General features: G+C 53.4%; 12 protein-coding genes across 12 annotated transcripts in view; 6 read left to right on the forward strand and 6 right to left on the reverse strand.

The window, feature by feature from the left end:
* The first annotated feature begins 10 nt into the window (after positions 1 to 10).
* Positions 11 to 3,811, forward strand: BU25DRAFT_355319 (beta and beta-prime subunits of DNA dependent RNA-polymerase). Its single transcript, XM_033699575.1, has 2 exons — positions 11 to 3,476; positions 3,543 to 3,811. Exons 1-2 carry the CDS (start codon positions 185 to 187, stop codon positions 3,707 to 3,709), a joined length of 3,459 nt encoding a protein of 1,152 aa, XP_033567382.1. The 5' UTR covers positions 11 to 184; the 3' UTR covers positions 3,710 to 3,811.
* Positions 3,812 to 4,491: 680 nt separating this feature from the next.
* On the forward strand, positions 4,492 to 4,809 carry BU25DRAFT_452998 (uncharacterized protein; the record flags this gene model as incomplete). Its single annotated transcript, XM_033700060.1, has 1 exon — positions 4,492 to 4,809. The coding sequence occupies one exon, from the start codon at positions 4,492 to 4,494 to the stop codon at positions 4,807 to 4,809; it is 318 nt and encodes a 105-aa protein (XP_033567383.1).
* A 783-nt stretch (positions 4,810 to 5,592) lies between these two features.
* On the reverse strand, positions 5,593 to 7,057 carry BU25DRAFT_426812 (carbohydrate-binding module family 1 protein; the record flags this gene model as incomplete). The annotated part of the gene is made up of 2 exons (XM_033699928.1): positions 5,593 to 6,296; positions 6,352 to 7,057. 2 exons carry the CDS (start codon positions 7,055 to 7,057, stop codon positions 5,593 to 5,595), a joined length of 1,410 nt encoding a protein of 469 aa, XP_033567384.1.
* A 1,008-nt stretch (positions 7,058 to 8,065) lies between these two features.
* Positions 8,066 to 9,572, forward strand: BU25DRAFT_1631 (uncharacterized protein). Its single transcript, XM_033699428.1, has one exon. The coding sequence runs from the start codon at positions 8,205 to 8,207 to the stop codon at positions 9,405 to 9,407; it is 1,203 nt and encodes a 400-aa protein (XP_033567385.1). The 5' UTR covers positions 8,066 to 8,204; the 3' UTR covers positions 9,408 to 9,572.
* BU25DRAFT_464110 (uncharacterized protein) lies at positions 9,467 to 10,316 on the forward strand. Its single transcript, XM_033700114.1, has one exon. It carries the CDS (start codon positions 9,737 to 9,739, stop codon positions 10,190 to 10,192), a length of 456 nt encoding a protein of 151 aa, XP_033567386.1. The 5' UTR covers positions 9,467 to 9,736; the 3' UTR covers positions 10,193 to 10,316.
* BU25DRAFT_444020 (uncharacterized protein) lies at positions 10,040 to 10,675 on the forward strand (the record flags this gene model as incomplete). The annotated part of the gene is made up of 2 exons (XM_033700014.1): positions 10,040 to 10,119; positions 10,171 to 10,675. A coding segment is annotated over exon 2 (234 nt), but the record flags the coding sequence as incomplete, so codon positions are not given.
* Positions 10,676 to 10,874: 199 nt separating this feature from the next.
* On the forward strand, positions 10,875 to 12,971 carry BU25DRAFT_426813 (uncharacterized protein; the record flags this gene model as incomplete). Its single annotated transcript, XM_033699929.1, has 1 exon — positions 10,875 to 12,971. The coding sequence occupies one exon, from the start codon at positions 10,875 to 10,877 to the stop codon at positions 12,969 to 12,971; it is 2,097 nt and encodes a 698-aa protein (XP_033567388.1).
* Positions 12,972 to 13,492: 521 nt separating this feature from the next.
* BU25DRAFT_380369 (uncharacterized protein) lies at positions 13,493 to 15,594 on the reverse strand (the record flags this gene model as incomplete). The annotated part of the gene is made up of 1 exon (XM_033699629.1): positions 13,493 to 15,594. The coding sequence occupies one exon, from the start codon at positions 15,592 to 15,594 to the stop codon at positions 13,666 to 13,668; it is 1,929 nt and encodes a 642-aa protein (XP_033567389.1). The 3' UTR covers positions 13,493 to 13,665.
* Positions 15,595 to 15,691: 97 nt separating this feature from the next.
* BU25DRAFT_1664 (uncharacterized protein) lies at positions 15,692 to 16,412 on the reverse strand. Its single transcript, XM_033699430.1, has 2 exons — positions 15,763 to 16,412; positions 15,692 to 15,710 (listed from the first exon to the last, which is right to left on the reverse strand). Exon 1 carries the CDS (start codon positions 16,344 to 16,346, stop codon positions 15,996 to 15,998), a length of 351 nt encoding a protein of 116 aa, XP_033567390.1. The 5' UTR covers positions 16,347 to 16,412; the 3' UTR covers positions 15,692 to 15,710; positions 15,763 to 15,995.
* On the reverse strand, positions 16,156 to 18,794 carry BU25DRAFT_380373 (uncharacterized protein). The gene is made up of 4 exons (XM_033699630.1): positions 18,719 to 18,794; positions 17,983 to 18,669; positions 17,554 to 17,932; positions 16,156 to 17,500 (listed from the first exon to the last, which is right to left on the reverse strand). Exons 1-4 carry the CDS (start codon positions 18,750 to 18,752, stop codon positions 16,633 to 16,635), a joined length of 1,968 nt encoding a protein of 655 aa, XP_033567391.1. The 5' UTR covers positions 18,753 to 18,794; the 3' UTR covers positions 16,156 to 16,632.
* A 1,354-nt stretch (positions 18,795 to 20,148) lies between these two features.
* On the reverse strand, positions 20,149 to 21,567 carry BU25DRAFT_453004 (uncharacterized protein; the record flags this gene model as incomplete). The annotated part of the gene is made up of 1 exon (XM_033700061.1): positions 20,149 to 21,567. The coding sequence occupies one exon, from the start codon at positions 21,565 to 21,567 to the stop codon at positions 20,149 to 20,151; it is 1,419 nt and encodes a 472-aa protein (XP_033567392.1).
* Positions 21,568 to 21,758: 191 nt separating this feature from the next.
* BU25DRAFT_426816 (uncharacterized protein) overlaps positions 21,759 to 22,712 on the reverse strand; it is a gene marked incomplete at both ends in the record, with an annotated part of 4,583 nt that continues 3,629 nt past the window's right edge. The window contains one exon of the mRNA XM_033699930.1: positions 21,759 to 22,708. Within this exon, the coding sequence (XP_033567393.1) occupies positions 21,759 to 22,708 (950 nt within the window). The remainder of the gene's footprint in view (positions 22,709 to 22,712) is intronic.

The following is a 22,712-nucleotide window of genomic DNA, read 5'->3' on the forward strand; positions in this document are numbered from 1 at the left end:
AACACGCGCACAGGAAGCGCCAAAAGTCAAACCCAAGGCTCCCCCGCGCGGGGCAGCACGGGCGAAAGCCCCAGCAGCCGACGGCAGCGTGCAAGAGGTGGACGCAAGCAATGGAGGTCCTGTAGGCGGCGATGGCGCGGCGAGAGAAGGACAGCCGCCCGCAGACCTCAACCCGAACGCGTCCATGTCCGCAGAAGCAACGCGCAAACGCAAAGCGCCACTCAACACGCAAGCCAAAGACGAGTTTGCCGCCCTCCTCGAGCCCTTCTACTACGGCAAGCGCCTCGACGAGCCCATCAACACCGCCCGCGACAAGTGGAACCTGCTGCCCGCCTTCCTCAAGGTCAAGGGCCTGGTCAAGCAGCACGTCGACTCGTACAACCACTTCGTCGATGTCGAGCTCAAGAAGATCATCAAGGCCAACCGCTTCGTGCGCAGCGACTTCGACCCCAAGTTCCTGCTCGAGTACACCGACATCCGTGTGCTCTCGCCGAACAGGCAGGAGGAAGATGACCTCGACCACCACCGCAGTACGATTACGCCCAACGAGTGCCGGCTGAGGGATATGACATATGCTGCGCCTATCGTGGTGGATATCGTGTACACAAGAGGCAACGCCAAGGTCAAGCGGACGGGCATCAAGATTGGGAGAATGCCTATCATGTTGAAGAGCAACAAGTGCGTGTTGGCTGCGAAGAACGACCGTGAAATGGCAGTCATGGAGGAGTGTCCGCTGGATCCCGGAGGCTACTTCATTACGCGTGGACAAGAGAAGGTCATCCTGGTGCAGGAGCAGCTGAACAAGAACCGTGTGATTGTTGAGAGCGCAAAGGGCATCATGCAGGCCAGCGTGACGAGTTCGACGCACGAAAGACGCACGAAGACATATGTCATCCAGAAGAAAGGGCTCATGTTTTTGAGGCACAACACGCTTTCCGAGGAAGTCCCTATCGTCTTTGCACTCAAGGCTTTGGGAGTACACTCGGACAAGGAAATCCTGCTTATGGTTGCTGGAGACGACAGCGCGTACCAGGATAGTTTTGCGATCAACTTCGAGGCCTGTGCAAGAGAGGGAATCCATACCCAGGAGAAAGCTCTGGAGTACATCGGGCACCGCGTGCGACTGACGAAGAAACCGCTCGGAGCGTCACGCATGCGAAACTACCATCTCGAAGCCATCGAATGCTTGTCCAACGTCATTCTCCCGCACGTTCCCGTCGTTGGCACGAACTACCGACCGAAAGCCCTCTACGTTGCTTTGATGGCGCGAAGAGTGCTCATGGCTATGCAAGACCCGAAGTTGGTCGATGACCGCGACTACGTCGGGAACAAGCGCCTCGAGTTATCCGGGCAGATGTTGTCCCTCCTCTTCGAAGACCACTTCAAGCGCTTCAACCACGACTTCAAGCTCAGCATCGACAAAGTCCTCAAGAAGCAGAACCGCGCCCAAGAATTCGACGCTTTCTCGCACTTCAGCGTGCACAAGAACCACATCACCATGGGTATCGAGCGCGCCATCGCCACCGGAAACTGGAGCTTGAAGCGTTTCAAGATGGAACGGGCGGGTGTTACGCACGTTCTCAGCCGACTGAGTTACATTGCTGCGCTGGGTATGATGACGAGAATCAGCTCGCAGTTCGAGAAGACGAGGAAGGTGTCTGGTCCCCGTGCGCTGCAGCCGAGTCAATTTGGTATGCTGTGCACTTCTGATACGCCGGAAGGAGAGGCTTGTGGTCTTGTCAAGAATTTGGCGCTGATGACGCATATCACCACCGAAGACGATGAAGGACCGGTGCGCAAGATCGTGTTCTTGTTGGGTGCCGAGGACATCTGCTCGCAGACTGGAGAGGAGATCCACGCGGAAGGTGTTTACTCAGTGTGTCTGAACGGTACTCCCATCGCGGTCACAGATACGCCGAAGCGATTCCTGAATAGCTTCAGAAAGCTTAGGCGGATGGGCCGCATTTCGGAGTTCACCAGCATTCACATTGATCACGACCACTGCGAAGTCCACATCGCTACGGATGAAGGCCGTATCTGTCGGCCAATGATCATCGTAGAGAACGAGCGCTCCAAAGTCACATCACGATACCTCAAGGCTTTGCGCAAGGGTACCATGGAGTTTGAGGACTTCCTGACAAGAGGTCTTGTGGAATACCTGGATACCAACGAAGAGAACGATACGAATATCGCCCTGTCTGAGAAAGACATCAACCAGCACACCACACATCTCGAGATCGAACCCTTCACCATCCTTGGTGCCGTTGCTGGTCTCATCCCCTACCCGCACCACAACCAATCGCCACGTAACACCTACCAATGCGCCATGGGTAAACAAGCCATCGGCGCCATCGCCTACAACCAGTTCAACAGGATAGACACCCTGCTCTACCTGATGGTCTACCCTCAACAACCCATGGTCAAGACTCGAACTATCGAACTCACCAAATACGACAAGCTCCCCGCCGGTCAGAACGCCACAGTCGCCGTCATGTCTTACTCCGGCTACGATATCGAAGATGCCCTTATCCTCAACAAAGCTTCCTGCGACCGCGGCTTCGGCCGCTGCCAAGTCATGAAGAAGCACGTCACGGCCCTCAAAACCTACGCCAACGGCACATCCGACCGCATCAACGCTGGCGCCCTCGACCAAAACAAGCAAGAACATCAAGCCATCGGCGCCGACGGCATTGCCCAGGTCGGCGCCCGCCTCGAAGCCGGCGACGCATACCTGCTCAAGAGCCTGCCGGCCGACACCGCAGGCCCGGCTTCAAACCAGTACAAAGACAAGCCCGAGCGCTACAAGCTGCCTGACTGCTCGTACATTGATAAGGCGTGCATCACTGAGAATGAGGCTGGAACGACGCTGATTAAGTTGCTGATGCGGCAGACCCGCCGCCCGGAGCTGGGCGACAAATTCTCCTCTCGTCACGGCCAAAAGGGTACGACGGGGTTGATTGTCCAACAAGAAGACATGCCCTTTAACGACTACGGCATCTGCCCAGACATCATCATGAACCCGCACGGATTCCCGTCTCGCATGACAGTCGGCAAGATGATGGAACTTCTCTCCGGCAAAGCGGGCGTGCTCAACGGTACGCTCGAATACGGTACTGCCTTTGGCGGGAGCAAGGTTGAAGATATGTCTGAAATCCTCGTAAGGAACGGGTTCTCGTACACGGGCAAGGACTATCTCACATCTGGCATTACGGGCGAGGCGCATCAGTTCTACACGTTCTTTGGGCCGATTTATTATCAGAAACTCAAGCATATGGTGCAGGATAAGATGCACAGTCGTGCTCGCGGGCCGCGTGCTATCCTTACGCGTCAGCCTACCGAGGGTCGAGCGAGGAGTGGTGGTTTGCGTTTGGGTGAGATGGAGCGCGATTGTCTTATCGCGTATGGCGCGTCCCAACTCTTACTCGAACGTCTGATGATCAGTTCGGATGCGCATGATGTCGATGTGTGCGAGAAGTGTAAGTTTGGCGAGCCCCAAAGCCCTATCAACTTTCAGTCTTGAGCCAAATGCTAATGTTTGACAGGCGGCCAGATGGGCTACTCGGGCTACTGCAAGCTCTGTGAAAGCGAGAAGGCGGTTCGACGTATTACGATGCCGTATGCGGCTAAGCTGCTTATTCAGGAGCTGGGAAGTATGAATGTTAAGGTTACGATTGGGTTGGAGGATGAGTTTCCTAGGCATATGGACTGAGTGAGAGGGAGGGTATGCAGACGGTACGGATGACGATGAATGATGTTTGGAGGGGTGCATAGCGTTGGCGCATGTTTTGTCTGGTTCGTAACATTCACTCTCAATATCTTGAACAAGGTCGAGCGCGACTACCCTGTCTTTTCCGTCCCTTCCTCGACGTTGTGTAGCGTCGCTCAACCCGACTCAGCCACCGCTACGTCAACTTGCTTTCAGCTTCTCGATTACCCCAGCCTTCTTGACATCCCACGAAGGTCTCCACGACCTTCGCAATCGTCACTCATGATTACCTTAGAACGATTGTCCCTCAGCTCTCGACATCGATCGTGTTCCTATACACGCCACAATCCCACAGCCTGACTGACGTACACCGCACGGCGGCCGATACGGTGTTTGTTTGCATCCATGGCAACGCAAGAGTCAATAGCTACTACGGATACCGAAGACTTCGAGACGTACTCAGACACCCCAGCTCGGGCAACTCTTTTTGAACATGAGCCACTCGACACATCGAAGCCGTACATTGGGGAATTATGTGCCCCAACACGCCAGATTGGGACAAGGTAGCTCAACTTCGACCAGACACACCCTTGCTGCAGTACATACTCGAGAACTGCTCAGGACTCCCACGTGTCGTACATTATAACCTTCTCAAACGCCGAGGGCACGGGTGAGGGTGTCCTTCGAAACGCCGAGAGATGGTATCAGGTCACCGAGGGCTCGTCCACCGCCACCAAAAGTGAACGTCAAGGAAGAGCGATTGCAACACCTGTCTAAACGCCAGCATGCGTGCAGACGGCTTGATGAGTCTTTTCGAAGTGGAACATCGGGTGACTGTCGACTACCAGAAGTGGATCTACGATGTCTACCTCGCTGTCGTCATGGCGTTGCACAGCATCATCAAGTCCGAGCTCGATACAGCATACCCGCAATGGCTCAAGGCTACACGGCAATTGGGTGCCAATATGGGAACCGACAGCCGCGAGGTAGCTGCTTTATTTGCGTTTCTGGAGGTAGTCTTGCCGCCAGAGACCTACATGACCGAGAATATCGCCGCCTATGGTCCTCGCTGGTATCTGCAGTGGGCGTGGAAGTCAGAATGAAGGATCCAGAAAAACAAGCTCCTTCGAGTGATGACAAGTCGAGGAAAAGATTTACGCCATGACTGAACGAGCGACGAGTGCGCTCGAAAAACGGTCACAGCGACGAAGTGATTTAAGCAAGCAAAGTACTAGCCGAGCAGAGGATCAACTGACGTGGGTTACAAGTATAACCAGAGAAAATGTTTGGATCGGGTGGGAGGCAATACCAGAAGCTTTCGAGCGCAGTGAACTGATGCAAAACGCTTACGCGACGGTGAATCTACTATTGAAGGAGACATGGACCATGGTGGACGCTCTTGGAAACAGCACAAAAGATCGGAACAAGTTTTTGTGGTTACTAGCGAGTGGGATCGATGGGCTCCAATCATGGACTGGGCTTTTGGAACTTGAGCTGGCGCATGGAGAAGTTCGGCAGCATGAAATGTATGGACGCTCGAGACAGAATCTACGGTCTGCTTGGTCTGGTTCATGAAAACCTGCGCTCGTTGCTAAATCCCGACTACGAAAACTCCGCGCGTGACGTCTGGTTGGATGCTGTCTGGGCCCATAGGCGACACTGAATTGATTATCAACATGGTGGAGAGAAATTCTACTATAATCCCGGCAAAACGATGGCTATCCGCAGGGCTCATATGATGAGCCCATTGATCCCACCATTCGGGCCTTGATACTGAGCTACTGATCAAGTATACACATCCACACCCACACTCTCCAAAAATTTACATTTGAATTTCCCCTCATCCACCCCCTGACGACCTCTACCCTCCACTCTGGACAACACATCTACAAGCACTGACTGTACCAGTCATTCTGCTTCTTGCAGGTTAATCCACTTGCACAAGTCGTAGATCCGGTGTACCCCGAACCACCGCACTGACCCCACGCCGCAACCGCCGCACCACCCGAAGTAGCCTCCTGGGTAGCAGCAGGCTTCTTGACAGTCGCAAGGGTTGTCTTGACAGCAACAGCAGTGGTAGCTACCGCCTTGGTGGTAGTAACAGCCTTAGTGGTCGTAGGAGTGGAGACCTCCTTCTCGGTCGCATCGGACGAGGCAGAGCCAAGGTTCGCGGGGCCGGCGTTGGCCTTGACGTGTGCGGCGACCTTGTTGACGGCGAGGGGAGTGACGTCGTTGCCCTTGAGCGTAGAAATGAAGGATGAAGTGGAACCACCAGACAGCTTGCCGGAGGCAGAGTCGACGCTGTTCTCGAGACAGGTACGGCCGAGTGCGGAAGAGCAGGCGGAACCGCCGTTGACAACGAAGGTGCTGACCTTAGCGCCCTTGTCGGTAACGGGCTGCGAGACGCCGGAGAAAACGTTTCCTTCAATGAGAGCCTGGGCGCCGGTGTACGCGTCGAAGGCGTGGCCCTTCATGTTCTCGAAGTAATTGTTGACGGCGTGGAAGGTGCCGGTCGTGCCGTCCTGGCCGAGTTTGGGGGCGCGGCCGGAGACGTTGTGGAGGTAGTTGCGGTCGAGGGTGACCTTGTCGCCTGTGATATGTTAGAGACTTTGCTACCTGCAAGGCAAAAGAAGAGCAGAATTTACCATCGCCGTAGAACATCATTGTCCAGTAGTGGTTGTCATTGCAGCTAGCAGAGGTGGTGGTGGTACCATCGAACTCGTTGTTGGAGACAGTTAGGCGCGAGGCGGAGTAGTGGGAGACGATGAACATGCGGCCGACAAGGGTAAACTTGTTGTGATCGACCCAGACACCGTCGTTACCGCCCTGGAAGTCGAGAGCGTCACCACCCCATACGACACCAGGGTTGATGTTGGTGAACTCGATACCCTGGATGATAACGTTCTTTGCGTTCTTAGCCAGCGACAGACCCTTGCCCTTGAGCACACCCTTGCCACCAACACCGAGAATCGACTTGTTGCTGCCGACCTTCAGAGGATCAGGTCCAGCAGTGTCGTACTTGATGGAGCTGACGGGCACATTATCGTCAGAAGTGGCGCAAGAGAGCTCGCCGAGGTAAAACTGGCCACCGTTGGAAGCACTGCAGGACTTCCTGTCACAGCCAGATCCTGTTGCCGTCTTTCCTGTGAAGTCGAACTCCTTGGTGATCAAGATAACGCGAGCGGTGTCGTCAGAGAGGTACTCGGCGAGCTCGTTCGCGGTAGTAGGAGTGACAGCCGCAGCACTGCCTCCACCAGTTACTCCAGAAGCGAAACCGTAGGCCTTGCCAACGACAGCCTGAGCTGAGGCGCTGGCGGCAGCAGCAAGGAGAGCAGTGACTTCGAAACGCATATTGTTGACTTTTGAAATGTGATGAAGATGAAGAGTTGCTGAAGAAAGGTAAAGAACGTTCACTCAGACCAGCCGAAGATTCCGCTCAAGGTAAGAAACGATAGAAAATGAGAGAATTCGGAAGGAACCTAGAATGAGTGTGGTTGTGGAAAGAGAGTGGTATGAAGATTCGAAGGCATCGCAAAGTGGTTGTGTTATACATCTACTCCAGGTCAGGACCACAACAGCAAATTGCAGGTCTGTGAGCATCTTCCTGGGCGCGGCTGTGTACCCAAAAAGGCATTGACAGTTGGAACAAGCCTGACTGTTCGATGTTAGTGTGCTGTCCTGGGTCTTGGCGATGTATTTCCAGCAGCCGTCCTTTCCGCTTCAGGGATGACAGCAGGACTGTTGGCGCTCACGTTTGTGGCGCATCATGTTGTCGTGAAGAGAGCACTGGAGGCCTTCAGCGTATCAGAACGGTCTATCCTACATCGCACGGAATCATACGACGTGACATGTGTAGGACTATGTCTATCGCGCAAGCGTTGTCGAAACGGCACGTTGTGAGGAAGAATAGGAAACGCATGAAAGATCGAAGAGCGGAACACTCATGATCGCGCGTCTTGGCGGCGCCACTCTCGCCTCAGCCACATGAGCAATTCGGTCGATATGAAACAAACGCAGGACCCACGCATGAATTGAAACACGGAGCTTGAGCCGCAAAGGGCATGCACAATGGGCGCTCTGTAAGCAGATCCCTGGGTTGGGAACGAGATGGCGGGTACGAGCATCCGAACGTGACATGGTGAATTGGCGTTTGTACACAAGTGTACGAATATGCTGGTCGATATGATCTGCTCAATATTGACGGCGGGGTGCACCACATTGTAGTTAAGATATTCTAGAATTTCGATGACTCTTGTTCGGAGACGTGTATGAACATGCGTCCTTTGTTCGTTCGTAAGGGGTGTCGTGCTGGCAGAAAGGTGGCAAACACGTTTTTGGTCGTCGCAAGCCATTCACTACTCACTTAGCAAAGCTCACACGTCACAGTGTGCTCGTCAATGCCTTTCACTATTCCTCCAACTTAATTTTGTGGTCATACTGAGCGCTTCGACATACAAAGTCTCCGCTATCGCTTCGGAAATTCTCACCAAACTTAACCATGCCACACAACCTACGCAAGAAGCGCGTTTCGAACGGGCGCAAGTCGCAGCGTCCATCTACACCAGAGCAGCAGTCACCACTCCCTGAGCCTGACGTGGGACATACTGCACGTGACGAGCAGTACAATGGCATTCGTATCCCGTTCTACGATGATCCCAATCACGTCGCCTACGGCTGGCAGCAGATGGCGACACTTCCAGATTTTCCAGGTCTTCACACGCTCGTGCGTGGTGCACAGGATGATCCACCACTGAGTCCTGGGAGTCGGTCACGGACTTGGCCAGTTGAGCCACAGCGAGTCCTTGAGCAAAGTGGATTCAATCCGCATCCGAGGCGCGGGCAAGGGCCGCGTCGTCCACCACCTTTGGCCGAGTCTGAAGTTAGAAGTGAGTATATGCGTGGAAGCAGACAAACGTTGAAGCCATTCGTCGACTCTTCTTCCACGAAACCAGAGGTTGAAGGTGCCGGAGGTGGTGATAGCGATCGTCCGGGACTTGCCTCGAAGGATGTGAACCAGAAGCTGCGTACTGGTCAAAGCCAGGCAAGTGTATCGCCTCTTCTGAAGCTGACTGAGGACTTCCGTAAGGTGGCACAGCAGCCGCGGTCGAAGGGATTGACTGTGGACGAGCTGGAGAGCTCTCATCATCCAGACAAGGAGGCCGAGCGCATGCTGCCGCTTCCTGAAGAGCCTTCACCTCTTAGGGTCCAGAAGAAACGTTTCGGTATGAACAGCACCGAGCCCCGTCCGCGATCTACTACGCTTGAGCGGGCGCGCATGTTGCGTTATCCGGACTCGAAGCATGGGCATGAAGGTGTGAAGGTAACCGTGCATGAAGTGGATGAGGCCGAGGACAAGAATGTGGAAAATCTTCTCACGACTGCGATCGCAGCGTGGCAACTGTCTGGATCCGCTGAGGATCCGCTTCATGAATTCGAACACCGCAGTGCAGTACCTAAGCCATTGGATCTGGCTGCGATTAGGGCTGCAAAGGAACAGCGGAAGCTCTCCAGACAGGTACCCAAATCTAATGACATACCTGAAGGAGGTGAGCGGGGTAGCTTGTACGGAGCTAAGATCGAATCTGACGAGTCGTTCGTAACTGGCACTTCGTCAGAGTTCGAAAACCTCAGCATGCCAGAAAGCTCGGAGCATAATGGAACGAGGAGAAAGTGGTACAAAGGATTTCGTCGCTCTGAGTAATGTAGGTCTTGATGAGTTGACATGGAGGTATAATTACACCCATGTAGCAATATACAACTGCACTCCGCTTCGGCGTCCAGATAGGCGAGATCAGCGTTCAGCAGCAGCTGATACTACCACTCAATGAGCGGAGAGATATGATGGAGCAGGGACCCATCATAGATTGGTACATCGGCGACACGCACGTCTACAAGCGCACCACACGAACCCTGCTCTTTGCGGTCTGCCCAGACGTTGGTAGACATATGAAGCCACCGAATGGCCGATTTGTGATTCGACTGCCGCAAGGCTTCAGTAACGTGCTGGCAGTCAAGCTCATTGTGTAGTACATGGAGCCATATGTGCTCAGTCCCAGAGTTCGCACCGCACCGTGGAAAGTTAAAGCTGACGTTGCCACGTACATCTACCTAGCCGAGTTGTTCGCGTTCATTGGCATGCCAGATGCCAGCCGCCATCTCGAAGAGGCAATTTTCCGGCGGTTTCAGGAGTCACCTTTGCAGGTCGAGCAGATTCGTGCCATCCGAGGCCGCGACAACCATGTCCAGCCATCAAGGTATGCGGAGGCTATGACCGACAAAATCGTTACCTTAATGTGCGTACCGAAACTACATCTCTTCGCCACCAAACACCACATTGAACCTAAGGAGACATACGAGGAGGTAGTCAAAAAGACGACGAAGCGTATGAAGGCCACGTTTCCGGAGAAGGAAGGGTTCGTCAGTCGCCAGACGTCAGTGAAACACTCAATTGACCAGGACTGTAGGCGCAATAACCTACGAGTATGATACGAGACGGCGCTCCTGGAACGACTTCTAGCGGCACCTATGAACGTAGCGCTGAAGCAGCTGGTGTAGACAGCCCACAGTCGGGCGCCAACCGAGCCTGCAAACTTTGCCGAGTGGGTCGAGATCAGACCACAAGAGCCGTATGGTCTTGCAGCCTCACCTTGCTGGCATGAAGAAGATCGTGTTGGCAAGAGCGACTGAGGCAGAGAGTAGCGGAGAAAACTCGGGTTGAAGGACTCGGACAGGAGATGTTGGATATCAAGAAGCAAAGCTATCCAGTTGAAGGATTTGGCGAGACCAAACCCAATAATCTTAATTTGGATGGGAAAGCGTTGACTACACGAAAAGCGAGCTGCATAGTAATGGAACTTGACCGACCCTTCTTGATGATTGTATTCTCTACGTGCGCGCCTGAACGGCGATGCACAAACGTCCCACTGGACGGCAAGGCAGGAAGGCGCAAGGCTACCTGTTGTAAACGATGGTGGCGGGTGAAGGATGCAGGTGTCACAGAGCGAAGTCTGGCCAAAACACGCCAAGCTCCCGCACCGATGACGTACCCCGCGTACACCCACTTGCCGCATGGCGCGTCAACCACCGTTTAGTGCACCTTCTGTATGGCCGTGACAACCGACCAGCGCTCTTCCACCATGTCCCCAGCAGTATACACACGATACCCAACATGTCGTCCTCCTCTGCCCCGCTCGCGCCCGCGCAGACACACGCGCTCTTCGATATCCTGATCCACCACCAGATCTACGCCGAAATCGAGGCGTTCAAGCACCCCTCCACTATCGACCACTATGGACACCCCTTCCGCAAGGCAGATGGCGTGCAGACGACGAGTCCGCTGCTGCAGAACATGCTCAACAAGTTTGCGCTGACTAACCCCGCGCTCAAGAACCTGGGGAACAATTTCTGGCAGGACAAGATTCAGACTCTAGTCGCAAAGATGGCAGAGGCCGAGCTGAGTGAGAGCTACGACAAGGGCGCGATTGGATCAAGAAAAGCGCTGGCCACAGCTGCGAGTAGTCTCGCAGAGTACATCGGGAGGGGCATGCTGGGCGGATACCCTGTAGCGCAGAGGAAGGACGACGGCAAGAAGCAGTACGACACCAGCAAGCCTGAAGACGTGCTAGAAGCGTGGGACGAGTGTACGCGTAGCTTCATATACGGCGATCTGCTCGACCAGCTGCTGGTGAAGGTCACAGCAACAGACAAGCTCGAGGACCACTCCAGTCTAGTGCAGGCTGGACACGAGTTTATCCTGCTGAACGTCGCCTCCTTCCTCCACCATGTCTTCGTCATGTCGCCAGACGGCCAGTACCTCGTCCGTCTCCTCGAGAACATCCACCGGCTCATCCCATACTACATGATCAAGCAGACGCTCCGCATCGGCAACGCAGCGTCCATGGTCAACGGAATGGTCAGACTGATCCTAGCCAAGCTCTCCGTCACTGCCATGACCAACTGGATAGGGCTCACGAACAACTCGAACGACGGCATGAACCTGATGCAGCAGATCATCAGCACAATCTTGGCTTGGGACACGGCTGAGTTCCAGAAGAGGGCATCGAAGCTCGAGTCCTCGCGAGATGCACCAGATAAGAAGGTCATAAAGGCAATCAAAGCACACGTCTACGCATCGAGAGACAGGCATGAAGCTGCGCGCAACATGTCCATCCAGGAGAAGAAGTCCATCATCGCCGTCATCCTCGAGACCGCCGACACGCCCATCAAGCCCGACTCCCTCAAAGACCAGCAACACGACATCGCCATGGAATACTACAGCACATACCTCTCCATCCGCGACCGCGAAGAAATCACCAAAGTATTCTGCAAATCCAACCCCGACGTCCTCACCTCCGCAGTCCGCGACTGCGTCAGCGCAATGGACCCGGTAATCCGCGCCATCCACAACGCAGTCGACCTCTCCAGCACCGTCACCGACGCCGAGAACTTCATAACCGACCTGATCAAAGCATCAAAACCAAAAAAGAAATCCGGCCGCAAGAGCCGCGAGACCTCCAAAGAGCGCGAAGCCAACGCCAGCAATGTGGACACCGCACCCGCCAGCGTAACAGATACAGACAACGGCGACGCACCGACCGTCGAAGACTTCGTGGTCTTGTTGCGCAAACACGCCCCGAGCATGCACAAGTTCCTGCACCAAGTCACGAAAAACGCACCAGAGCTCGCACACGACTACCTCGTATACGCGAAGCAAATCTTTGGAGAATTCAAAGCGGACGAGCAGAGCCGGGAAGGCAGTGCAGGAAATATGACAGCGCCGCTGCACTCGTTATTCGAGACACTGCCGAAGGATAAGCAAGACGAGCTCAAGAAGCTGTTAGACGAGCACGCTTCACATCTCTCCGAGCTGAAAGCCACAAGCCAGAGTAGGTTGGAGAGTATAATGAAGAACGGCGAAACAAAAGGCTCAACCCACGGACCAGGGATGTACCTTTCGCGCTGGAACGCCCTGCTCGACAGCACTCTGATATCGCCCGCCACCGTCTCCGGGCCCGTACGGCGCGGGTGGGAAGTCAAGGGCGAGTTGGATGGCAAAGGTTTGAAGACATCGAGTGCGCTGCAGAGCTCGAAGGGCGGGAAGACAAGCAATGGAGTCAGCATTGCGAACGGGCTGGGCGATGCACAAGACCGCAAAGAGCGGAAGAGAGACGGCATGGAAGAAGACAAGATGATGACAGTGTGGGAAGCGATGCGCGACGGCTGGGTCGGCGTATGCAGAGGACTGGAGGTCATGGGCAGTGACTGAGCGCCCTAAATCTCCGTTCGACTGCTGTTAATCAACGATGGATGCTCCCGGTTTGGTGAAACCAGACTACGTTGGGCGTAACGAGTTTTTGGACTTTTATGAGTTTATGATGGCATGAATCCGATACACGAGGCATCATAGAGGGACAGCACACATAGAGCTACATGAAAGAAGCCTTTAAAATCATCACGAGCAATGGCCACTGCATATAATGGCGACTGAACGCGACAAATTTCCAGGGTTCATGGGACGTTGTGCTCCTCGGACTGCGGAACACCGAAGCCGCGCAGCCCTACCGGATCCACCGTACTCCCGTATCTGCCAGCCTCACCCACAGCCCTGCGTTGTCAACGGCGTTTCTGATCAGGGGTGCATGGCCAGATACGGGCCCTCAGCCGGCTTAAGCACAGATCGACACGGAAGTGGCGGCACCTCGCATGCCTTCCACAAGCGTGTGTACGCGCTAAGCGGGTCCTGGTTGTGAGCGAGTTGAAACGTGAGCGGTGGAAAGACAACATTCCATATAGTAGAATATACATCTATTCATATACGTCATTGCGAACATTAGAAATGGTATCTCATCTTCAACCAACCGAAAACGCCAAAAATCAATGCACAACTGCCAAACGTGCCTCTGTGGCAATCTGTGGCCATGAGAAGCTGCGCTCCTGCCCATGCTCAATCCACATTTGACTCAGACGAGGATCATCTCCCCCGGCACCTCCTCCAAACGCGGGACCCTAAACCCCTCCTCCCCCTCCTCCCAAGCAACCGTCTCAACACTCAGCGTCCACGCCACAATCACCAGCCTTGCAACAGCGGCGATAGTATCGACACTAAATGACAGGTCCGACTTCAAGAGCGTCTCGACCTGCTTCCCAAGATTGTGTTCAGGGAAGGTCATGGACCGGCGACCGGGGTTCGAAGTGATCGTGCCATTGGAGGCAGAATCAAGGCTTGATCGTGGAGAGCGGCGCGCAGATGGACGTGAAGAGTTGGATGCGTGTCGGCGGTTGCTGCGCGCGTCGGATTTAGGACAGTGTGTGTCGACGATGGTTGGTAGAGATGATGGTGATGCCGAGCCAGGGGTACTGGCGTGAGCTGCAACGGCATCTATGTATGAGCGCTGTAGTTCTTTCTTTGTAGCTTCCTGGACTGCGGCGAGGACTTCTTGTGGTTTCATGTCCGGCACAAGAACCATAAGACGCTCGAGAAGCGCAACATAGCGCTGCACACGAGCCACTTTATCTGCCAGTTCTTCGGTGACGGCGCCGGTTGCTACCTTCCCAAGACGTTCCCGCTCGCGGAAGAGTAGCCCTGCGTTCTGAGGTTCGTGGAGTGGACCAAAGATGTTGAGATTTGGCGAGTGTCTTTGTACTTTGTCGATAAGGCCCTCTACGCGTTGGAGAAGACGTCCAGGGTGCAGGCCGCCTGAGGCGACGAATTGGATCGTCTCAATGAGCGGTGCAGAAGCGAGGGGTGTGAGACCACCGGAAAACGGAAGCAGTGCGATGGCGTCGATGAGCGGAGTCGAGGGGCTTGATTTCGTAGATGCTTCGATGGCGTAGAAGATCAGGTCGCGGGAGCTTGGTAGCGTGGCGAGAAACTTCGCTTGTGGTGTCTGCTGTGATCGCTTGCGCATTGTGAGTGGCGCGCCTAATTGCACTGCATCGAAAGTCTCGTCTGTGACGAGGATGCTACTGATCGATTTCGCATCCTGCGAGAAAGGTAGAGAGCCGCAGGCGAGGTGCTTTGCAAAGAGTGAAGAGTGGCCAGACCCACTAGAGGGCAGCTGCGAGATGTTGCGCTTGTGTTGCTTGAGTGAGATTTTTGGTCTGCCATCATCGGTGAAGGTGGACCAAATCGAAATACCAAAGGCGCCTCTGTCGACGAACACAGCGTTGGCTTCAGTGTTGCTTGATGTGCTCGTGATCGAGCTGCCTAGTATCACAGACAGGGCTGCAAACTCTGCAGACGTGAGTCTTACGCTCATTCGGCCGTCGTAGTACTCTGCTGGTCGACCTTTCTTCATCCATGCACGTTGGGCAGCGCTTGTGCTATCTTGCTCGACCAGTCCGTTGCCCATGGGAACCAGAACTGGCGCCGGCCTTTTGATGGACAAACTCCTTCCAAGGCCTCTCTCAACTGTAGACATGTCCAAGCTCTTCCGTGTTGGCGGCGCTACTTCTTTTCGCCCACTATTGGTCTTCTTGTATGACATCGACTGCACCCTCCTAGGCCCGGTCGCACCCCGCTTCGCCGAGTTGAGGAACTTACCAATCTCCCCGGAGTATGCAGATCGTTCCGTCATCGAGCGTGATCGAAGCTCGTTGGCGAACATTTCGCAGATTGCTTCGAATGAAACTTCCCCAGGATGACCATGCGGGTTGGTGAACAGTGCGGAGGACCACAAGCCCTCATCCCCGGCTTTGACGATTCCTGACAACGTTGGTGCCCACCTCGAATTCCCATCCCTCTGTTTTGGTGTAAAAAGTTGTTTCCACGAGCTGGATCTGCGAGGTAGCTGATATGGTTCTCCATTGTCACCATCGACGGTATAGATGTCCTGCTTGCTGCTGTTCTTGGAGTGCCGGTGCAGAAACAGTCGAGAAACGAGAGCCATGACGATAAGGAATGGGATGGAAAATCCAAGGCTCAGTGCGATAATCGTTCTTGTATGCATCTTGCTGAACGTGGGTCGTATACCTTATATGGGAGCTGTCATTGTTTGGGTGGGTCCTGAACAAAAAATGGTCAGCACGAGCCAATCGGAAAGCAGCGTCGTCCCTGCCTGTCACCTGCACTTGCGCCTTCGGACAAGCTGGGTTACCGCTTCTGACGGAAATCTCACAGATCCGCTGGCGGCAGGCAGAGTCATCAATCGGCGCCGCGAATCATGTTCTCTCGAATGTGGCCGACATTTGTCAGTAGAACTTCTGTGCTCTGAAACACGAGAAAGTGCAAATCAGGCAGCCAAGGTCAGATGGCCCAAAAATACAACTTGCCAACCTCAATGCCATCGCTTCAATTGATCCTTGCACATGTCAATGACATTGTTGCAATGTCACATTGATGAACTGCACGAGAAAATGATACAAAACCTTGGTCAGCGGCGTGATGTTTTGATGTGCCGCTTATCAAGATCTTCCCGCAGTTCCCACTCCTCATTCCCAGATTTGCTACACGACGTCCAAAATTTTGTCTTGCTTCTCGAACAGTGAGCAACTGTGACAAAGGCTGACGGACATAAGCGGACGCCGTGAGACAGCTTGTCACGAACAAGCTCGGCTCTTCCGGACGAACCAAATGCGCGAAACTTTTAGACTCAGTAGCCTTCGGTCTGAACGATAAAGGCCATAGGCTGCATGAGAACATTCCGTGTGGTCTGACAAAAACTCTCAAAGTGTCCAGTGATGAGCATCGACTCAAGCGTCCTACAGGGTCCCAGTAAGCGACCACGACCCAGAACAACGGGTTGCGGGTACTCGGAAGACGAGGACCACAAAACAAGTCCATGCCAGTTCAGTCAGTGTTGACATCACACTGTCTTCTCGGGACGACATGTGCTGCTGGGCTATCGTTCAGAATACGGTGGTCGGGATCCGCGGACTTCCGCAAGCCGAACAAATCCACGTCTCGCACATGGAACACATGGTCCTGCTCAAGTTTCAAGACGCCTGGATGCATGAGACCCAATCAGCTCCTGCACTTTCAGCAATGTTTTCTGTGCTGTGATGATAGCTGTGGGGTGCTCGAAGACCAAGACGATCATTGTGCGAGTTGCGGTCATGATCAGACAACGTCGAACCCACACAGAGTAGGCCTCAGGTCCAGGCCTATCTTGTTGCGCCATGTTCATGGTGCTTGGTATGCGAGCTGCAGCAGCACCTACGGCGCCCACCCAGTAAAGCACGCCAGACATGTTCTTCCACACGTTGCTGGTGTTGGCTCGCTGGAGTGTTTCGTAGAGAGCTTCGGTGAGGTGAGGTTTGGGAAGTTGTTCGTCGCTGTCCCAAATGGCGAAAGACATTGGTGTTTCGAAGAAGTTGACGTAGTTTGGGTCTGCAGCTACAGAGAAGGGTATGCCCATCGCAATCGCGGTTGTGTAGATCAGAGCTGCTATGCGACATGCTTCGTATACCCAGTCTCCTGAAACTGGCACATCAGGTGTGTGGGCTGAAGGTAATAGAGTCACCCGTGTTCGAATATTCTGGATCGTGGCCTCGTAAGCGTCGTTCGGAAGACCCAGGCGTGTGATGTCTGCTGCATCGGTATTGTGTATTGTATTCAGGGCTATGTTGTGCGCCACAAAGATGTTGGTGAGTTCTTTCATGTCGCACAAGAGCTCCAAGGTAGACTGCGAGCATTGTGCGTCGTCAGAAATCGTCAGGAAGGCGTCTCTCGGGCAGTACAGTGGCGATTCTGGCAATGCTGTCTCGCTGTCGATTAAGTCAGAGTTCGCGGGTAAACCCTCTCGGAACGGCGCCAACATCTCGGCTTCGCAGAAGATATCACAGTGGTAGCAACACCTGGTCTCAATTAGCTACTTCACGTCTTGAAGAAAACAGCTCAGGGTACATACGCGATAGCCACTTCAGCCAAAGCTCTGTTGTAGATGAAAGAGGACAAGCCTCCATGTCGAGAGACGAACGTTGCAACACCATTCTCATGGATTCGCAACGCCTTCTCATTGCACACCCACATTTCGCCTGCAAACAAATGCAAAATGACTATTAGTGTAGCATCATCCAGCTGCAAGGTAGGATTGGCCAAGCGCTCATTGATCATGCTTATGGTCTCAGCTTTGACCATTACAGTCGTTGTGCTATCACCAGAGCATTTGTTGTGCATATCAAGCCATGTTGATGCCAAGACGGTGGAACTCAGGATGATATGTGGGTGCGACAGCATCAATGGTAACCATTTCTTCATAGTCGAGTCAGAGGCAAACGCACGCATGCCTAGGTAGACGCGTCAGGAGCTGATCTTAAGCTTGTAGGTCCAGACTTACAGTTACGCGATAAGTACAGTGCATCTAGATATGGGTTCCGAAATTGTGGTAACACATCGAATGGATCATGGGATCCGCCAATATTGTAGAAAGTTGCTAAGCCAACAATCATCGTCCGAAGCTGGCGCTCCTCATGTCTCTCACTCTCTTCGTAATCAATGACAGCTTTTTCTGTGATAGCTCTTGTCTTGTTTTGATACTGTGGGAAGTAACTTGCAGTTTCGGTTGCAGTGAGCTGCCAACGCGAGCTACCAGTATCAACGAAGGGACTTGAGTCTGAACTCATCCCCAACAAGTTTGATCCCTTGCGAGAGGATGCGTGTTGCAGCTGTTCATGTTGTAGTTCTGCCGGTTCTGACCAAGACTGTACGGATTGCGTTTGGCGTGTACGCGTGGGAATAGACGAGGTACATTCAGACCTGGCGGATGTATCACGGACGGTACCCTTTCCAGATGAGGTTGGAGTCGAGTCATCCTTCTGACTGCCTTTTCTTTTCTTCTTGTCCTCCTCATGTCTCCAGTGTATCATCGCCTGGGACCGTACGCTTCTCTTCGCATCTTCATCTCTAAACTGCGAAGGATCGGTTGCAATGAGGAATTGAAGCTGTGGTGGCCCCTCACGCTTCACTCTTCGTCGCTTTAGTTTCGCGCTTGCTTGACTAGTCGTGTCAGGAGTCGCTGAAGGTACTATGAGTGGTTAGAAAGGATTCAACATGGGGCCTTTTGCCATGTGTACCTTCGCCCGCAGCGCTGGGGCGCTCCGAAGCCATGGTATTGACACTTCTTTAGGGTGAAGGACCGATAAGAGTAACGGTTATAACCAACGTTAGCTATGGATGAGACACAGAGGCCACCTCCTTCGTGAGGGGCGCATGTTTGCTGCGCGCGTAAGGCTTGCAGGCGGGGGAACGTGGGGTCTCGGTATCATTCGCCATGAGCGCGTACCCTCCACGACTGATTCGCTTATGCAGGCAGAGGTGGGTCCTTGTTTGTCCTCGGAACCTCATCTCTGTGGCGTCCAGCATTGCTAGGAGCGTTGATTCGGCATTTATCTTGTATGAATAATCAGTGGCACATTTGCAGCGTATTGATTCAGAGAGGTTTAAGACTAGTACGTCATGTTCCTTGAGCTAGGACGTGCCTGGCGCGGAAAGGGCCGCTTTCGCTTACGGTAGTCTGAAGGGATCAGAATAGACCTAGAATCAGTGTCTTTGCCGACTACCATCACAGACGCTCCGGCAGCTCAGCAAAGAAACAACCCCTTGAGATTGCCCGGCCAACTCTGAATAACTCCGCGCACGTCACGTGGAAGTCTCCTGTTTGGCCGCTCGAGCCTTCAATATCCTGTCGACTGCCGTCGGGAGGGGTTACGTGGTTTTCGGTAGCCTCTCCAAGATTGAAATGTCTATCCTTCAACGAATTGGCCCTGAATGCTGGCCGATGGTCCCCGAAGACGAAGTCGTAGGGAAGCATTGCACTTGTTTGGTCATGAAAGTCTCACGTTATTAGGAGGGGATCATCGAACCTTGATTCCGGAGGGTTTCGTTGGCATCCATCCAATGGTCGAAATCGATAAGACTGGATTAATTCCTGTCATCCTCCACGGTTATGCCTCGGTCTTGTATCATCGAGCAAATCTCCAGCGGTGGAATACCGTTTCGAAATATCCACAAGCGGATCTCAGGCGCAAACCAGGGGCCTCGGAAGGCTCTATGCAGTACTTGATATTGCTTCCCACAGGGACGATCGTCAGAGCCTTCGAACATTTTGTCAGCATGCTCACCAGAGTCGACCGCAGGTATAGTACGAACAGGCAAATCTAACATTTTCACGAGCTGTTTATACAGTCGGTGAACCGTCGCTGGCGGCTCCTCTATGTTTTTTTCCCAAGGTGTGCGATGCTGCAATCACGGTATCGTGAATGTACTGTCTTCATTTCATTGCTGCGCTGTAGGGCGTTGTCGTTTTATTCAACACCCATGGTTTGCACTTACGACGCAGATCGGCCGTGTTGGCGACAAACGACCACAACGCAACCTCCACGTATGTCTTACAAGAAACAAAACTTTGGAGCTCAGATTTTGTGGCAGAGCCATCACCTTCAAATCCAACACACACATCAGTGGTATCTCCTGAACAGCCCTGAATGCGGCCAAGGTCCTATCCCTACGAACTCGCTGGTAGGCGAGGCAAAGGCTTATCCTTGTTAGAACCTCCAGCCCTAGATACACTGCCATCTTGCGAAAAGTGACTATCCCCGCCCTCCCCATAGGCCGCCATCTCTTCCCTATCCTTCAAACACCGTTCCAAAAATGCCTTCCTTCCGATGCCCCTCCACTCCGCCTCCTTCAACTCATACCTGATCCTTGCCTTGAGGTCTTCATACTCTTCCTGCTCCAACATCCACCTCACCTCGTCAGCAAGTGCATGCGTACCTCCCATGATATGCTCGAGTACAAACCAAACCACAGCATCACCGAACGATGTATCCCTCAGCGTCTCTTCGTAGCCACACCAGATGAGCTCCACATCCTCGTCGGTAATGAAGAACCGCGGACTGCCCATGAAGTCCTGTACCACGAGATCCTCCATGTGCTGAGCGTTTGCGTCAAGGTGGAGAAAGCGACATGCCAAAGAAGTAGCAATCCCTTCTTTGATGCTAGGCGGCGTCCGCAGCTCGCCAGTGGGACGGACACTTGGGTCCTGACACCAGCGGCGCATGTAGCGGATCACGCGGATGATGCCGTCTCTTGAAACGTGTGTTGGAGGTACAAGAAGGCAATTTCTCTGCACAAGAGAGTTGATAGCCTGTCCGCCGCAGAAATACTCGAGCATGTGTAGGGAGGCGCTCTTCACGTATACCTCTCCAGTGATCTCATTGACGATGTCCAGCTTTGGACTGTCCAGAAGACTTTGAAGGAACTGTACACTAGTGCTCCTTGCGTTGTGGAACATCGTTTTGTCCGGGTCTAAACTGATCAGTATTTTGGCACGTTTTGAAGCGGAGTTTGACCTAAAAGATGATGCTCGTTTGCCACAAGTAAGCTCTGACGTTACCGTGTCGAATATGAAGGGCTCGTCGAAAGTGTGATACGATACCTCCGGGACGGTCTGCGTAATGGTGAATCCTGGAGATACCTGAGCATCAGTCATCACTGTGTCTTCTGATGGTGAGGCAGGCTCCGCCACATTCGAGCTGGTGCTGTCACTATCGCTCTGAACGGTACTATCCAAGGCTGTCCAAAGCTCCAACACGTCAGAATCGACAGCGTGAGTATCGGGTGCAATCTCAGTATTATTTCGTTCCTTGGGCAAAGCCGAATGCAGTTCGATTGACGAGCTTGTGTTCGCACTCTCTGCGGTATCTGTCATGGTGTTGTTTTCAGCCAATGGCGAGGTCATAGGCAGAGAGAAGTAACTGTTTCGGTCATGAGCACCAGGCGTGCCATGCACAATGAATCCATCGGGTGTGTGCAGCGGTGCTTTAGGAGTTCGCGGTGGACTGCTTGAATATTCGCGCAGGACAGAGGGCTTGTTCTCGAACGATCGACCTCGTTCACGGCGGTGGTTCTCTAGACTCCACATCGTATATTGTTGAATATTATGCTGCTGATGTGCTACTTGAAATTCAGAGCGCGCGATATGGTCCGCTTTTTGTGCCTTTCTTTGTGATTACACGCTGTGAACTTCATGCATCACAGGTGCAGAAATTGACGAGCGAGCTGCAAACACAGATCGGTTACATTATTGATAGCTTGGTAATGATGATATTAAACCTAGAAGCTAGTCCAAATACGCTCCAAGAAACTCTTCTGTCCAACAGGTTCGATGGTCTCATCCTTCGCGTCCAAGTCCTTCCTCATTCCGGAATTGAGGTCAACTTCGTGACTCCTCCACCACCTTGTCTTCTTCCAGAACTTGTAAACGAAGAAGATGACGGCAAACAACGGGAGTAGAATGTATGCATCCACAAACATGCCAGCATCGAAGGGTGATAGCGTAGCCCAGCCTTGTACAAACGCAAGGAAAACGTTGGCGAACAGACCGAAGTAGGCATTCCATGGATGCAGGGCGGACCTGAAAGGAAGCTCGTTCGGTGAACGACCTTGAGCCTTCCATGCTTGCCGAAATCGAATATGTGTAAGCGAGATACCTGCCCAGACCAAGAAAGTCGAGACGCCGCTCAGGTTGATAATGTACGAGTACGCTTTGCCGCCACCAGTTGACACATTCATCATCGACAGAACGCCGAACAAATTGGTAAGGATGATGGCATACACGGGAACTCCGCGGCTGTTGGTCCAGCCTAAGAATCTTGGTGCGCCGCCCTCTTTTGCCATGAACAGGATAGTGCGAGAACCAATGTAGATTGAGCTGTTGGCCGCCGACACGACAGTAATGAAGATGAAAGCATTGATAAGATGCACCCCACCTTCCCAACCAGCGTTTTGGATCGCAATTGTCATTGGACTCTTCAGTGCGCGGCTCTCTCCATTGATCAGACCATCGGCGTTCGCAGGGCAGGTGAGGCCGAAGAAGAATGCAACACCCATGTAGACGAACAGGATGCGCCAAATGACCTGCCTGATAGCCAAGGGGACTGCGACACTTGGGTTCTTTGTCTCTGTGGCCGCAACTGCAACAGCTTCCACTCCAACGTAGAAGGTTGATGCAAACACGAAGACCTGCGCAACTCCACGAAACCCGTTGGTGAACGCTCCAGGATCTCG

This window comes from Macroventuria anomochaeta, assembly GCF_010093625.1.
Source record: "Macroventuria anomochaeta strain CBS 525.71 unplaced genomic scaffold BU25scaffold_1, whole genome shotgun sequence".
Lineage (NCBI taxonomy): Eukaryota > Fungi > Ascomycota > Dothideomycetes > Pleosporales > Didymellaceae > Macroventuria > Macroventuria anomochaeta.